Consider the following 16,771-nt stretch of genomic DNA (forward strand, 5'->3'; position numbering starts at 1 on the left):
GTTTAACAAGTATTGATATACTGTAGATGTAATGAGTAGTAAGTACCAGATTGCAGTGCCCCACCCGAGACTACAGTTCTTTGCCAGGGTATATTGTGATGATATGATATTTTAAACAGGATTAACACAATCTCTTTGTTGTCTATTTTTTTCTTAAAATATACTGAATGAAGCTACCTCACCTGTAATAATATCAAGTCCGGATGCTCTTTTTTTTTCTGCATCTCTAGACAGTTAGACGTGGACAGCCCAGCATTACCATATAAGGCAATGGGCGGTCTGTGAGAATCCAGCCTCTTCATTCTGATTGGATGACTGGTCTGACATGACCTTTTTTTCCTCTGGCTTCACCGCTTCTGATTGGTCTTCTGACTTGGTCCGATTTAAGGTCATTATCCTAATCAGCCGTGGATGAAGTGAGGAGGTGGTGGGGGTTGAAAAAAAAAAGCAGAAACCAAACAAGATCGGTGGAGTTTGGCGTGGAGAGTCGTTTCTACGCGAACCGACGGACCACCACCACTGGCTGAGGGAAGAATGCTTGAAAACAAGAGAGATAGATTGAAAACCTTCCTCAGGAAGATCGACGAGAAGGCCATTGTCAGACTAAAGCACTTCATGAAGGAGAGGTAAGCGGAATGAATGTTGCTAGCTGATCCGCTATCTGCCGGGTGAGCATCACCCTGGCTATTGGATGCCGTTGTTTAACGGTTATTTGCTGGCAATAGTGAATATTAATAGTTTGACTCTGGTGTCCAATGTAATGTGCACTTGTATTGAGGCCCATTAAATCTATTTTACGACAGAAACGGACGCCTTACTAAGTGGCACAAACTGCTAGCATGCTAGCCATCCGCCTGGCTGAGGATGTGGTGGTATTTAAATAAACTTGAGATAACCTGCCTCGTCATTATCGGGTAAAGTCAAATAAAAGATGGTTTTATTTATTAGTTTTTAAGTTTTGGTTACTGTTGTCAGATTTCCCTATCTCCATCTAATATTTATTTGAAAGTATACACGATAATATTCTAGAAGTAACTGTCATGGTTGATCACCATTCGACTTCCCTTTTTCACGATAGTTCACAAACACAACAGTGGCTGACCCAGATTGGCTTTGTTATTGTGTTATTTTTATCCACAGGAGTACCTGTGTAATCTGGTCAGTTTAAATAAGCATCATTGCAGTTGGAAAATGTGCATAAACAAAAGCTGGTCCAGATTTGGTAGGTTACTAATCTCGCCTTTACCTGCTGCTCAGAAACCATGACATCAGAAGCCTGCCTGTGTGGGCCAGATTATCGTCATCATTTGTTTTCCCATCATTGCTGATTATGGCTTAACAAGTGTCTAGCCCTGCACAGGTGGATTTACACAACCTAACATTTACTAAACAACCTCCTTCTAAAAGTCTCCCTATAGGAGGGGGATTGTGTGCCTTCTCCCTGCCCTCAATCAACAGTTGCATATCAAATGAGACAGTTTGTATTTTCGTAGAAAATCTATTTTTAGCCCACATGAGTAAAGCACAGGTGGTACACTATGTTATATAAATGCTCCCCCCATGTCATATGAGTTATTCCGCTGACATTCTGCCCCATAGATAGCCATTTGGAGGTGTCTGACAGCCCCTTCCAATCAGAAGTGGCCTGCTAGTTATCAGTAATGTGCTGCGTGTGTAGTGTGGCATGGTGGTTGATAGTCCGTGTGAACAAAACATGCATTCCTGTGCTATAAAAGGTTTTTATGGCACACGGATGCCATAAAACATTCCATGCTATCTATTTCTTTATATACACACGCACGCACACACACAGCAGGGTTGTTTTGTAAAATGCACAGTACTTGATGGAAGTGAATACAAAGGAAGCTTTAATTGTGCACATTGGCTAGCTGGCTCTTTCTAAGATGCTTTGTATGCAGACCTGCACAGCACACTGTCAGAAAATTATGAATTGCCCTGGTAATAGCAAAGGGAGCGGGCACAGCTGCAATGCATGCAATTGCAGAATTCTGGAATAGACTGGGTGTGGCAGCTTTGCAGGCTCCAGGAAGATGCTCCCAGGACACACGGCGGAGCTGTGGGCTGCAAAGTCTCTGTGGGTCTTAATCATATATGTGCCAGGCAGAGAGGGTAAATCTATGTCAAAAATGAAAACCACAACTGTAGAACTGTTTATCACTTAATAACCAGTTGCAGAGTACCGAACTGTTCACGGTTGAAGTTCTGGGTAGCCTTTCTGACTGCCGTTAATGACTGGCTGCTCCAACGCTCTTGTCGCACAGCCAGGAAACCGGCAATGTTCTCCTTAGCTGCTTCACCTTCTGAGCCTGCGTGAGAATTTTATCCACTGTCACTAAAACACATGCAAAATCCTATAGTATCGCAATATGGAGGTGGTCAGACAATGCTACAAATTATATTTAGTAGACACAAGCTTAAGAATAAGCAGGGAAGTCAGTTTGTTTACCTACTCTACGCTCAACTCCTCTGCTCTCATTCTTAGTGGGAGGGACAAAGGTAAAAGGAGAGGGGTGTCAGAATAAAGTCAAGTATGTGAAATTTGAAGAAGGAGATTTGGGTGTTTCGTTGGAAAAACATTTCAATACCTTGGCATCAGTTTCAATTGAGGTTTTTTTTTTTTTTTAATCCTCATAGACTTCCTGAAATATCTCATATCTCATTGTTGTGGTTATGTTTCAAAGAGCCAGAGAGTAATTCATCTTTTCTTCCAGTAAAACCATTAGAACAATGTCTATTTTTTTCTACACCAACAGAAGTAACTGAGTCTAATAGCTTTTAGTTTTTAAAAGTTATGATTATATCATAAAAGTAAAGTTATTTAATCAACAGAAAGGAGCTGTTATACTCATTCAGCTGATATTGCTACTGCTTTATGTATGCCCTCTAGGATTTACAGATGAATCATTTTGCTATCATTCAGCAGGCAGTATAATGAATTTAGCGTGTTTTAATCAGTATTTGACTTAATTTAGTGGTGGCTCATTTTGAAGCTTTTATTTTTGACTTCAAAACTGAAAATAAACCCTCTGCATTCAAAGATTAGAAACAATCAATAGCCTTGTGAGTTTTTTCCAACCCTTCTTACTATGTTACTGTGCATTTTCCCTGTTCGTACGGCTGACAGTACAGTCACCATAAAGAAAGACACTCTCTGTTTCTGGACCCAGTTTTCATGGAGGAAGTACAGGGACTCATTTCTGGCTCTAGTCCACGTGACTTCCAACTCTAAAACACACAGCTACACTTATTCAGCAACACACACATAAACAATCCCTGTTACACTTGGGAGGCTGCTGCTGAATGTGGCAATGAAAACTGGATCCTTTCCTTGCCCTTAATGAGTACTGTGCTGGAGCTCATGCATGCTTACTTTACCTGATTACCTCTTATTTTTATTTAATTATATATATATATATATCTTGTCTTAGTCACAACCAGAAAAATATTTTAGTTTGTGTTACATTTCTTTGTTTGCTTTGAAGTATTTAGTTTTTAGGGAATTGGCCAAATGTTGAGTCTATGGAATAAACAAATTTCTGTGTTTTTGTAACCCCTGCGCCCCTCCAAAAAAAAAAAAAAAAGCGACAGAGGCCTTATAATTGGGTCAGAATGATAATATGCATGCTGTGACTAAGCAGATTCTTGCTACATGAAGGGAAATTAATCATTTTAAAAAGAATTGTCCTCAGCTGCCCACAAAATGGTGCTGTCACACTTGGTTTCTGTTTATTTTTAAACATTTCATGGGTGTCAAGTCTGCTATTTATGCTCAGACGTGAACCTGAGACCCGTGTTGTTACAGCAGCGGTATTGGTCATGGGAGAGCTCTCTACTTGGAGGCGGGGGGAAATGTCTTCAGGGTGCTAGCGTGGCAAACCAGCTGACGAGGCTGGTGTCTGTGGGAGGGCATCTGGGATCATCTGTCTCAACTCGGGACAGAGAATTAAAGCAACAGATCTCCATACCTCAGGGATTCCTCCTGATCACTTGAATTTTCTCTGCTGTATAAATTAGTGAGAGATGTGAATTTCTAATCATGTTGTAAAAACCTTTAGGGGCTGGATTGTCTTTTAATAACTGGCAAATACTTTAAAAGTGTTTGAATAAGCAGTACGAGCCCACATTGCAAACATGTTTTATTGGTATACACTGTTCTATGCAGTCTAATTTACCAAGAGAAGGAAGTGATGCAGTCTGTCGTCATAGCCCACTGTTGGGCTCTTCAGGAAAATTTAAGCATGACCCTTTGTCCAACATTGACGCACATATTTACCCTCTCAGGACAACTGATCCCTCATTTAACATTTGTTTACTTTTGAATGCCTTTCAGATTGCACGAATGCATAATGTTTCATCTATTGAGGCCTTTATATAGGATGATTAAAAGATAAAACATTGTCCTTTTTTCATTTGTTTAAATAGATGGCATGTAACCCTAGACTGGTGTTGCAATCTTTGTATGTTGAACAGATGGTGCATGCTTTGAAAGGCCTCAGGAATATGATCAGGAGCATTTCTGACAATGTTTTTATTGTGTTCAAATCTATTTCTGACTTTGATGGTGCTAATCCTGTAGGTGATTGTCACATGTTTGCACTAGAAATGTGGCACGTAATGTTGAGACAGGATGAGTGAAGTAATTGATATATGATGACTAAAGTAGACTGATGTGACGAGTGCAGTTACACTATCTTAAGACTTTTGATTATGTCACATTCATGGAAAAAAGCCGTAAAAGAGGAGCTAATTTTTATATATTGAGATGATGCAGTTAACTGCATTTCCTGGACATGGGTGTTATTCTTTGGAGTTTTTCCTTTTTTTGTTAAACTTAAGGCCCTTGTGCTCTATGGCCTCTAATAGTTCTCCATGGCCCTATTCACTAATAGAACTGTGACTAAGTTAGCTATTGTTGTGCATATTGCCCTTGCCGCAGCTGGGCCCCCATCATGTTGCTAATGAGCAAAGGGTATTGAATCGTGTAGTTTAGTATTCCAACCTGAAGACAACCCTGCAATGTTGCTTTCAACCCCCACATTTCCACCAACTCTCTCACACTGAGCGTTTCCACGACAACATGGCTTAATTCGACAAAGACCGTGGCTGAGAGTGTATTTTTGAGGTTTGAAACAGAATAATTCTCTTTTTATTAAGGTGTTGTTCTGACGTCTTTTCCTTTATCTTCATGCTTAGTTTCCACTTCCTTTCAAAGGTCGCAATAAACCAGACCTTTACTCTCCTTTGAGATAGATATCGAGGATATAGCTACAGAGGTGCTGGGATACTGTCATTGAGTTGCTTGAGGCCGAACGAGGCAGCAGACTTTTACGATCGTGGAAGTAAAGGTGGAAATTTAGGTATGGAGAAAAGAAAAGATTTGCTAAGTGAACAAAGCACTTTGGATGATTCTAACTGTCCTGGAGATTTAAGTGGGTAAGTCAAACCCTTATACTTATTGGTCTATGACTAACATTTGCAGCTATCAGAATGAACAGCTGACATGTCTTGAGGGCTTTTTGATGTCTGAGAACATTGAAGGGAACAGAAGACTGTTTTTCTTTTCTTTCTGTCTTTTTTTGTTTTTACTTTAATAATCTTGTTTTGTAGATAAGCTCTGGTGAATAATAATATTAACTATCTGTTGTAGCCTTGTTTTGTTTCCTAAGATGTTACCAGAATAAATGCAGATAAATGAACCCAACTAATGTGTTCTTTTAGTGATAATCTGAGAACACAACATGATGTCAGGATTTTGTGTTCAACACAAGATAAATTGTACTTTTTGTATATATGCAGTTCTATCTCAATTGTAATTTTCAGCTTTTTTTTATCAGTACTTTTTTATTATTTTGAAGTGGAAATAAAACAAGTCTGGATTGTTAATGTATTTTTTTAAATTAGGCAGCGGAATTAGTACTTTAGGGAAGTAGGTCAAAGGGTAATTTCCCAGCAGGAAGCAGACTCGCCCCCTATGGGTCTGGTCTCTTCCTGCTTTGTAAATGTAAAGTGGTAATTAAGTGACACCAGCCTTATGGATAACATGAGTTGTTTCATGCTTCTGACTACCACATATGTGTTTTTTTGGGTTGTTTTTTTTTGATTGCTGACACACAACCAAGTTATGAATAGCTTCTGTAACTTCTTCCTTGTTACAAAATGTACAAACATTTTCTGATTGGGTAACTTTAATTCTTTCCCCACATTTCTTTGAGTTCATCAAAGTGACAGAAGCAGCATTTATTAAAACCTCATTAGTTGTCATAGATTGATAATCTTTATATCAAACTTTATATTTATAAATGTAGAGCACAAAATCATGTAACACATTGTGAAGTAGCTGAATGTTGCAGGATGTGGTTTTTACATTCTCATTGTAGCAGCTAGCAGTATCTGGCTTCAAAATCAATTACTCGGCGTTTGTAGATTTTAACGTTCGCCGTAAATATATGGTTTGGTGTACCAGCTCCTTACTGTTTGGAATTAAAGTCACATTCATGCAGTTGTTAAACACACACATTTAGCGACGCTCCAGTCAACCAGCAAGAAATTAGAATCCGTTTCACTTTGATCGTCTCTGATCAACAGGTTAAACATTTTGAAATCATTATTATTATTTTTCCTTTTTATTAAATGTATAAAAATTAATAACTCTCCTCATTTCCACTCTTTGGCCTCATAAACCAGCAGAATAAACTTAAAGTACTTTTTTTTTTAGTTGGAAGTGAATGTGTCAAAATTAGAATCCCTTGAAGAAAAACTGAAATCAGAAACGATCTTTAAATATGTAAAATTTGATTGCTTGAATATTTGTCCATACGCTCTCAAAGAAGGTGGTTTCATTATTATTATGCGGTGTATAATGTAGCAAGCTTAACTATATTGTTTTTTACTAGTTTTTTATTCAAGGAGTTTTAATATTGAACTCTAGAGATGAAAAATGCCATTAGAAATTGTAACACCAACACATGACTTTGACACATTAACCCACAATTATAGAGCATCTTGGAAAAAGGCACGTTATTTACTTGAATCAAGAAACATATGTTAGTTATGACAAAGAGAAAATTATTACACAGCTTATTGGAGTACAGTCCAAGAGCTTCTGTGCTTCAAGCTCCTCTGTTTAACAGAAATGGGTCAGGTGATAATATTCAATCTCATACAACTAGCTAACAGTTAAACACTGATTACTTAATTATTTAGTGTGTTGTTTTTGTTGGAACTTGACTGACAGTAGCTTACTGACACTGAAGGGGAAAGGGGAGGATTGCTCACAGTGGCTGTTTGGAAATGAGATGTAGCCAGAAGCATCTGAAATATTCTTTAAAGCTCATTTGATTGTTTCTCACAACTAGTTTACTGGATAGAGCTTTAGCAAAAGTGACATGAGCCTCCTTCCTCATGCTTTGTGACATATTTTCCATTTAAGACCTGTGAAACAAGTTTCACTGAATGCCTTACAATATTTTGAGCACTGAATTTGTTTCCGTTTTTTTTTTAATGATTATTATTATTTAAGTGACAGAGGCACAAGAGTCGTCAAGCAGGATTGTGGCTATTGAAACTGGTGGAAAATGTTTTTACTGTTACATTTTTAATGTTAAAAATAAATAAATGCAACTTTTAGTAGTTGATCAGGCTTATTTAACAAGATTTTAGCTACAGTCGGTTGAAGGAACATATTTGAATTTGGATTCACTGATAAGATGAGGATAATTCATCTCTTTTGTCTTTAAAGTCTTTGAGTAGTTCACTTGCTCGTTTACAGAGATAGTTCTCATCCTGCTTAGAGCAAGAGACTACTTGAGGTAGGAAATGTGCCTGTAGGTGGGTTTCTCTAAACCTCTCATATGTCAATGCCTTCTCTGCATTCATTGCATGTCCTTGTGTAAGAAAGGGAGGGGAGACGGCACTTTGGGTTCTGTTTATTGGCTGGTGTTTTTCACGCTTCCTTTAGCTTTGGGGGAGTGTCTGGGTTTGACGTCGGCCAGCTACGGAGTGTCACACCACCCTCAACACAAAGTGGCTGCCTTTGAACTAGCACAACACAGCTGTAGGGGTTTCTGGCAGGACGTGGCGTAGGAGATAATTGGTTTTGTAACTTTGTTACACAAAGGGCTTAAAATCTGTCTTTTCATCTTATAGTTTAGCTTACATTTGCTGGCGTTAACAGTTGGTAGGAGAGGTTTCTTTTCTAACCATCTGGAAGAACAGGAAATGCCTACTGTTGGTAGGTATATGAGTTTCCGTTCATCAAAGCGATTGAAAGTTAGCAGGTAAGTCGGATTTTGTAGCATTGAACTTACATTTTCTCTTGTTTCCATCTTTGTCATAAATTCTTCCTTTTATATATTTTTATTTTGATAATGTTATGGTTTTACTTTCATCGTAGCTTAAAGGCAGTTTTATAAATTCAATACATTGTCAGTCAGCTGACCACATAGTCGTGCTGTATTTCTACTTTGTGGGTTCCTGGTCAAGGACAGGCCATGGCCTTAAAAAATTTATTGACTTTTGTAAATCCGGCAGCCTTGCTTTTATAGCACTTTTTTTTCACTTCAAGTTTTTCCAACTTTACAGCTTGGAAAGCAGCCAGTAGGTCCGTTTGAGCGCTGACTCAATGTGTGTCTATAAAATATTTCATTAAGAGAAAGGATGACCATTTCCATCTCATCGTAAAGATAATTCTGTCATCTGTCAAACAGGAGTTATGGCTCCCCTGTGTTGAGAGTGAGGTGGATGGGCTTAATAAGCTTGTTGACTGTAAAGCAAAATCAGACCAGAGTTGGTTATGAGACTGACGTGGTTGTTGAAAAAGGGAAAAAAAATGTTGGTGTTTGTGGCTTAAATTTTTAGGTGGTGGTTTTCATTTTAAATAATAATAAAAAAGAAAATATTTTCTTCTTTGCAAAAGGGCGTAATGATATTAGACCCGTGTTCCGACTTGTGCGTCGCAGGGTTGTGAACATGCAAGTTATCATGCTGTGGCATGCCTGTCCTCACAGTAACTCTCCCATAGACACTTCTGTGCTCTTCTTATTTCTATGAAGATATGTGCAGTATATACATGTATATACTGATCTGTGCTTTTTCCCATATCCAGCAGCTATCCAGTGGAGAGTGGCGGGCTGCCAGCCAAAGCCAAGAAAAGCCGGAACAGCCAGAGCAATGGCGCCATCAAGAAGACTGAGGCGAAGAAAGCCTTGAGTTTAGAAACTGCTCAGCTCGAGCTCCAGCAGCAGCACAAAACCCTCAGCAGACACATCGCCGTCAGGTAGGATTGATCAAGAAACCCACTGCATTTATAGAAACTCTTAAAAAATATATTTTTAATGACTATTTTATGAAAGTGTCTGCTATTGTATATGAACAAATCACCTTAATTTCACTTATAAAAGTGCTTTAAGTTGATTCTTGGAGGCATAAATCTGATTTTAATATTTTAAAGCCGTTAAATTCTTCTTAATTTGACAACCAATAAGTAACTTTTCCATCCTGATTATAAGAGGAGCTGTTCCGCTACTCATACCATGCGTCACAAGACATGAGCTGACTCTCAGCTGCTGTTCAGTCGTGCAACACGCGTGACTGCACAGCCGTCTCAAGCAGACGCGGCCCGGATTAAACTGACCTTGAGTAAAAATACAATATTTACAAACAAAATGTAAAATATGATCTAAACAATTTTATTTAAAATTAAGATAATTATTGCAGTAAAAATGATGCCATTTGTAACACTTATTTACATCTTTGCACACTAGACTTCAGAGTAACTTTTTTTATATCGTTTTTTTTTTTTTTTTTTTGCTTTGATTCTCATCTGTGCTAAAGTATCACCAAGTACCTATTTTAGTTAGAAGACTGCAGCTGGCATGCTAGAGAGTTGACCTAACCTTTGGTTAGATTGATAACTAATCCTCCACTTCTTTAGTTTCCACACACTGATTTATTTTTGCAACCAGAACATTCTCAACTGCTCAATTTGCCTTGTATGCAAAGAGAAAGCATAGGAACTTTTCCTTCAGACAGTTGACCAGCAGTGTGCAGCAACAACTAATCCCTGGTTCATTGGGATGAAAGTTATGTTTTGCATTTATTATCTTAACATCATCTCTCAAACAGATTTTTTTTTCTTCTCCCTTCTCTTCAGATCGGAGACATTTGATGGTGACAACAAAGGCTTCGAGAGAACAGAAGGCACCGGCACGCAAAGTGTAAGTCCATGTTGATGTACTCCATCTTCCTGTTGGAAAGAAAATGCATTCTATGCTTAAAATGTCAAAGACGAATCTTTTCTCATTTTCAGAGTTTCACAAAGCACAACAAAACATTCCACAAGTTGTTTCCAGACATTCCTGAGGGAGAAGACTTGATACATGGTAGGTACAGGGAAAATGATAAGAAAACATCAAATGAAAACAAATAAATGTGTAAAACTGAAAAACTGTTCTCCACTTTTCCTCCCAGCATACATCTGTGCTCTGCAGAGAGAAGTGCCATATCATGGTCGCCTCTACATCACAGACACCCACGCCTGTTTCTATTCCTCTGTTCTGCTGAAGGACACTAAGGTAGACCTCTATGCCAGCCCGGCATGTCGCTCTGTTAAAAGCAATGTTTGACTTGACTGACGTCTTGGGTTTTATTGTTTTTCTTGCAGGTTGTCATTCCGGTTTCCTCCATCCACACGGTGAAGAAACAGAAAACAGCTCTGCTGGTACCCAACGCCTTGTCTCTTCGTACCTCAGAAGGAGAGAAGGTCCGTCTAACATCTTTAACTCTCTGCAATTGTAGCATTCATGATGCAAATGGAGTTTATCATGTTTGGAATGAAATGAGATGTTGTCTAGCAACATTAATATTGCTTTAAAAGTTAAGTCAACAGGGTGTGTTTCACTATTGGATTTTTACCATCAAGCCAGCGGCTAATAATCCTCCCTCCTTTGTGTTTTTCTTATTGTTTAGTACGTCTTTGTGTCACTGAGGAACAGGGAATCGTGTTACCAGCTACTTCGCTCCGTCTGCCCTCAGATAGAGGTGAGTGACTCGGGTCAAACTAGAAAAGAAACCCAGAATTGCAGCAGCAGGGAGTGAAATGTGGAACCACGGTTAGGGTCACTCTAGAAAGACTGATGGCATTACAGTCAAATTGTGTCAGGCTATTGAGAAACACTTTGAAGTGCTTCACTGTTATGGTGAAAGTGTGGCAATGTATTGGACTTTCTCTTGTTACAAAGTCTAAATGTCGGGAAAGGGGTTTTATAAAAGTACAGTGTTACAAACTAAAGCAGGTGTCAGCTTTACTGTTTGAGCTGTCTTTGTTTACTTTTCATAAAATGTTGGAGGCTCATAGTTTCTGGGAATCATTTCAAGTCATCTCTGCAACTTCCTTTACAGGATGGCAGCACCAACAGTAGCCCTCTCTTTTCCTCAGGCGAAAACAGCTTTGATAAAATCAAACACGTGGTAAGAAAACTCTAATCAGTTTGGTTTGTTAAGTCTGACACTAGAATCTTTAAAATAAGTGCTCTTTAATGTGCAATGCCACTTGTTTCTGAAGTCCTGGTTCTTTATGTGCAGAACTCCAGCCAGTCCAGCTTGGATGACAGCTTGGATGGTTCTGAAACTCAGTCCTTACAGAACCAGCCTCTACAGAGAGCTCACCGAGGTAGGATGTTTGACTTAACACATTATGACTATATTAAGTATTATTAAAGTAGTTCAAGTCTTTTGTTCCCTAAATTAGAGTTCATTATAAACAAAACTTGCTGTGCTACAGTTATCATGTTCTAGACGTGCAAAGTTCAAGGTCTGCTAGTAGTTTTAACAGCAATTCCATCTCTTATCTGTCTTTCCAGTAGAAGCAGTGCCTCATGGAAACGGTTCAGGTTTCAGCAGTCAGCAGACTGACAGCTCATCCTCAGAGGAGCTCTCTGAGTCAGGTAATAGACACAAGGTGTCACAAGTATTCAAAAAAAAAAGCAAGTTCAGTAATGAGCATAGGAAAAACCAGAATTAGAAAGTTAAAGTGAGCTGTAATATTTAAGCTGTTGACTTGTATTTTTAGGTGGATCGTGGATGTGGAATGTAACTGAAAAAGCCAAGTCTCTGCTGGTTCAGAGAGAGTTCAGCACCCTCAACACGCTTCTCTTTATTTACTTGATTTTGTAAGTGACACCTTTCTTCTTTAGAATGTCTCCCCACCCCGTCCTATTTTCCTGTTTGCTAATCTCTTATCTACTGGTGCTGAAGTTGTGTTCCACAAAGGAAAGCATGAGACTATCCGTTGTCTCGTGCTGATAAACCTGATTATCTCAAATAATTTAAATAGAAAAACCTGTCGCCTCATCCTGTGACGTTTATGGAAATAATGTTTATGTAGTCTTTAAAACAGCTTAGGTCATTACTTGTTTATTGATGTTAGTGGGTCTAAACATTGAAGAACTAGTGTAAATCTGTGTGTGTGTGTGTGTGTGTGTGTGTTGCAGGGTGGTACTGCTGCTGCTGTCTTCGGGTTACATCGGTCTCCGTATCGTGGCTCTAGAAGAACAGCTTACGTCCCTCGGTGCTCTGCCAGAGTTCACCTTACAGAGCGGGTAGGATGTCTCTTTTCATCTCCGTCTTTATTTCAGTGTGAGAAGCAAGTAACTGATATCCAGTTTAAACAATAATGCCACACAAACACTTGGATACTAAAGCGAAATTCTCAACAACAAAAATTCTCAAGTCATCACATTCCTCTAGGTACATTTCTATATTAGATGTAATACTGCCACCTAGTGGGGAGTTTCTGTTTTTGTTAGTTTCTTTTTTTTTTCTTTTACACAAGTTTGTGGTTTTTACCCTATTGTCTCAACAATGCAAAGTCTTATAATCAGTTTTCAGATATCGTAAATCCATGATTAAGTGCCAAATTCACAACTAAATGAACACGCCCTACAAACAAGGAAGTAGGAAATGCATCATAAAACAATAGTAAAAGTTTTTATTCTGTTTACTATAAATAGTTCATAACTCAACAGATTCTTTGAGAAGTTTGTCATTTGTTTTCTGTCTTTAACTGTCTCTTTTTGTCTTGACAGGTATAACAAAAACACATAATCCTCAGCGACGGGAGGAGAGACGGGCGGACTTGTGATTGGAAGATGACTTCAGCCTCTCTGCAGCTGAACCTGAAGGGCCAACTTTAACGTACTCAGACTCTGCTCCCAACATGGCCGGCGCTGTTACGTATAGGAAGAGCAGCAACCTCGTGCAATTTCAGAGTCGCTAACTTGAACAGCTCTTCTTCCTCCAAGTGCAGTAAATAAACGGGCGTGTTGCAGCCTCATTTCACAGAGCCAAGCCAAATAAATACTCGCGCTGCCTGGTTGCAGTGTTCCAGTTGTTTAAAAACCAAAGCCACAATGGCTCAAACTCAGCAAAGTGCCACACTAGCCAAGTCAGATGGCACTTTGCTTTCAGAAACTTTTCAACATGTGTGAATCTGTCACTCATTGCCCTGTTCTCTCTGAGCATGCAATCTGAATAGGGCTATACTGATCAGCATTAGCCTGCTGTAGTGCTTTTTGCTGCACTTCAACACTGGAGACGTAGTGCTATGCATAGCCAAAGATGCACAAAATGCACATCTTTTGCATGAGTGCACAGAGAAAACTTTTCTATCTCTTTCATCAGCTGTAAATTCAGTCCTGTTTGTTTCTACATTCAGCAAGTTTTTGGGTACTTTAAATTGTTCTTTCTCATTGGCTGTGGGTTGAAATGATGATTCTTTTTTTTTTCTTTTAGAAAAATCTTTAACGCAGATCAGCCCACAGAGGCATAATAATTTCCTGATGGTCCTATCCTTTCTCTCAATCTGCCGTGATTGCAGTTTTACTTTCTTCGTTTTTGACATGATTTAAATATGTTTAATGATCAATGCTCAGAACTTATTTTCCTTCCAGTAAAATAAGTACTGGATGAATGCATCTTCAATGCACAAATACTCAGCACAAGGGGACACGAAGAAGTTGTCCAAAAGGCGTAGATTTTGGTCTTGGAGAGCAGATTCAAATCTCTGGTTCAGACGTTTAATTGTTGTAGCCTCTTCATGCAAAACTAGCTTTTTGTTCTAAGCGACGTGCTTCTTGAAGACCAATAGCCAGTAATGTATTTCTAATGCATGTGTCTGCAGTTATTGACACTTGACTGATTACTGTATTTGCATTCTTCCTCTGGTCACCAGAGGGACGCATAATAACCACATAACACTGTAAGGTCCGAGTTTTCAAATGCAAAAGAAATGTGGTCCAGAAAGGAAATTTCAACAAATTAATATGCATGGGAAAAATGTAACTTATGTTTGTGTGAAGTTTTTAAGTGAAGAATTGTGTTTGTGGGGGGGAAAAAAACAGTCCAATAACGGAAAAGTAAGAAGTGAGAGGAGCGGATAAGTAAGCAAGCGCACTTTAAAAACGACAAACATACATTGTGCCTGTCGCAACCCTCAGACACCTTGGTTGGACTGAAATGGCAAAGCTGGCGTTCTGCGATGTTTGATGGTGCTAAGAATTATTTTAAATTGATTTCACTCAGGGTTGGTGGGGCTCTTCCTGCCATGTGGTTTTAGTCGCTACAGCTCGACATTTCATTATGTAGTGCTCATAATGGGTTTCACAGTTTGCACGTCTTCAGCTCTTCAGTAACCCTTTAATAATAAATTGATCTCACTTGATTTTTAACTGAGAAATCTGGCGTTCAACTCATAATGTTTGTCTTTCCTTTCTCAAATTTCTTGTTTTTTACTTAAATCATTATCAGTACCACATTTTAACATCACCATTCTTTTGGAGCCTCTTTCTTTGTAGGAGCGGTGAACTCTTCAACGTTTGCTGCATCCTCATGGAGAGTCCTCTAAATGTTCAGCAGATGTTCTTGTTTTGTTGTTGTCATGCCATATCCATTACTGTCAGTTATTGTATTCCCTCACCAGGGGGCAGTATGCACAACCACTGTCCTCAAATTATCCATTTCAAGACTCTGGGGTGGTTTTTGTGTGATTTTTGCACTATTCAGAGTGTTGTAAATAATTTTGTACCAAATGTTAATGTCCTTAATTCTACTTTGGCTCTCTCTATATATTTATTTGCATTATGTGTAATTTAAAGTAGTCTCTGTGAGATTGCTTTGTACTGTTAAAAATAAATATTTGGAAGTAAAATTTGGTGTATACGTGTTTTAATGTTGAAAGTGTGTGAACATTGTCCCTGAACAATGTTGGGGGAAACGGGTAAATTTGTGAAAAGAAATGTAAACATCGCATTCAACCTAGGACTTGATATTTTAGATGTACGGTACTCATTACTGCAACTTTATACCATTTTGTCAATTAGACACTTTAAAAAAACCCCCAAAAAAACATGGTACAGATACAGGTGCAAGGCTTTTGTGCTGTTTTTACCTGCTTTGAACATGTAGAGAGACTGGAAATGTTGCAAAATGGCATAATCTCTATGTGTTTTAAGCAGAACTCTTTTTAAGTCTCGTCACAGATTCTCATTGGTACTTTAGTGTGGACAGACGGTAACTGGGCCAGTTGAAGATTTGAACATGATTTATATATATATACATCAGAGTCGCTGAACCTTTTGCCACAAGAACCAAAACTGTCAAGCCACTGCCACAAAATGAGTTTTTCTTTTTTCATTTTTTGGAGTTTACCTGCTGTTTGGTAAATTAATGTACTTTTTAATTATATGATAAAGTGAAGGCATAAAACAAGCTTACTAATTGTACAAAAATTTTACTGTCCACTATACTGTAGGAAGCTTCTAGTTTGCCAGCATGTTTTCTGAAATACCCTTTTTTTTTTCTTTTTAACGAGTTTATCTCCATAAACTTCATATAGCAGTGCTCAAAAGTTGTTGTTTTTTTTGTTTTTTTTTTAAAAAAAAAAAGGTTTTATTGGCCTCCATCTTATAGTGAACTGACAGGAAAGAAGGGGAAGACATGCAACAAAGGTCACCAGGCCGGGACCCCTGTGCCACCATAGCACCTGCAGTGCACCAAAGTTGTGCCATTTTGGGCACACACAAAATAATTCCCATGCATTGGACACCCCTGACCTAACACACTCCCTTGTAACTCTCCTGCTTAAAGGTCAACTTCTGGTTCAGGTCTCTCAAAACCTCTTACCGTTGTCCCACTCCTCTCCCCAGCTTTGTTCTGTATTTAAATTCATCAATCTATCCATCAACATGGACCAGACTCCTTGTCCTGATGTAGAAAAGCATTTCCACAGCATGATGTTGCCACTTTACAGGGCTTCTTAAGCAATTTTGTCCTGTCAAACTAGAGGGCTTCTTAAGCAATTATTTTTTCCAGCAAAGGCTTTTGGAAAAGTATTGGAATAGAAGGATTAATTGCATCAAACCTTTCACATATGTTTTTAGGTATTAACTATCTTCTGTCAGGTAAAAGCCTAATGAAATACGATGAACTGTGTGGTTTTTACAGTGATATGTGAAAATTGTTTGCAGAGCATTGTAAATTCTAGCATTTACTGAAACCAAAAAATGTTAAAGCCTAATTTATACTTGTAAGAAGGCTTGAATGTTGCATCTGATTTTGAACAATTTAGTTTCAAAACCACGTTCTTATGGAACACAGGAAAAATGTCAGACTAATGCTGCATTTATAGCTGTCTGACTTCTGGCATGTTTGGTCAACAGTTTGTGGCTCAACTACATCTAGCTGCAGAGAATGGACT

General features: G+C 38.5%; 1 protein-coding gene across 6 annotated transcripts; it reads left to right on the forward strand.

Annotated features, from left to right (window-relative positions):
- Positions 1–364: 364 nt before the first annotated feature.
- Positions 365–15,223, forward strand: LOC114151167 (GRAM domain-containing protein 2B). 6 transcript variants are annotated; one of them, XM_028028201.1, is made up of 13 exons: positions 365–626; positions 9,125–9,295; positions 10,172–10,235; positions 10,328–10,400; positions 10,489–10,592; positions 10,682–10,780; positions 10,987–11,058; positions 11,419–11,487; positions 11,602–11,689; positions 11,883–11,963; positions 12,089–12,188; positions 12,510–12,617; positions 13,104–15,223. In XM_028028201.1, the coding sequence occupies exons 1-13, from the start codon at positions 535–537 to the stop codon at positions 13,120–13,122; spliced, it is 1,140 nt and encodes a 379-aa protein (XP_027884002.1). In that variant the 5' UTR covers positions 365–534; the 3' UTR covers positions 13,123–15,223. The 6 variants fall into 6 exon arrangements, with proteins under 6 accessions (XP_027884002.1, XP_027884001.1, XP_027884000.1 ...); XM_028028200.1 differs by having other exon boundaries at positions 366–626; positions 9,128–9,295; positions 11,880–11,963; XM_028028199.1 differs by having other exon boundaries at positions 368–626; positions 11,880–11,963.
- The last annotated feature ends 1,548 nt before the right edge of the window (positions 15,224–16,771 follow it).

Source organism: Xiphophorus couchianus, chromosome 9, assembly GCF_001444195.1.
Source record: "Xiphophorus couchianus chromosome 9, X_couchianus-1.0, whole genome shotgun sequence".
Lineage (NCBI taxonomy): Eukaryota > Metazoa > Chordata > Actinopteri > Cyprinodontiformes > Poeciliidae > Xiphophorus > Xiphophorus couchianus.

Bases quoted from the DNA above. Each gene is read 5' to 3' on its own strand.
- LOC114151167 (XM_028028199.1), top strand. From the start codon at position 535: ATGCTTGAAAACAAGAGAGATAGATTGAAAACCTTCCTCAGGAAGATC. The intron at 9,296-10,171 runs GTAGGATTGATC...CCTTCTCTTCAG, and splicing joins AGCAGACACATCGCCGTCAG to ATCGGAGACATTTGATGGTG. The intron at 10,401-10,488 runs GTAGGTACAGGG...TTTTCCTCCCAG, and splicing joins GGGAGAAGACTTGATACATG to CATACATCTGTGCTCTGCAG.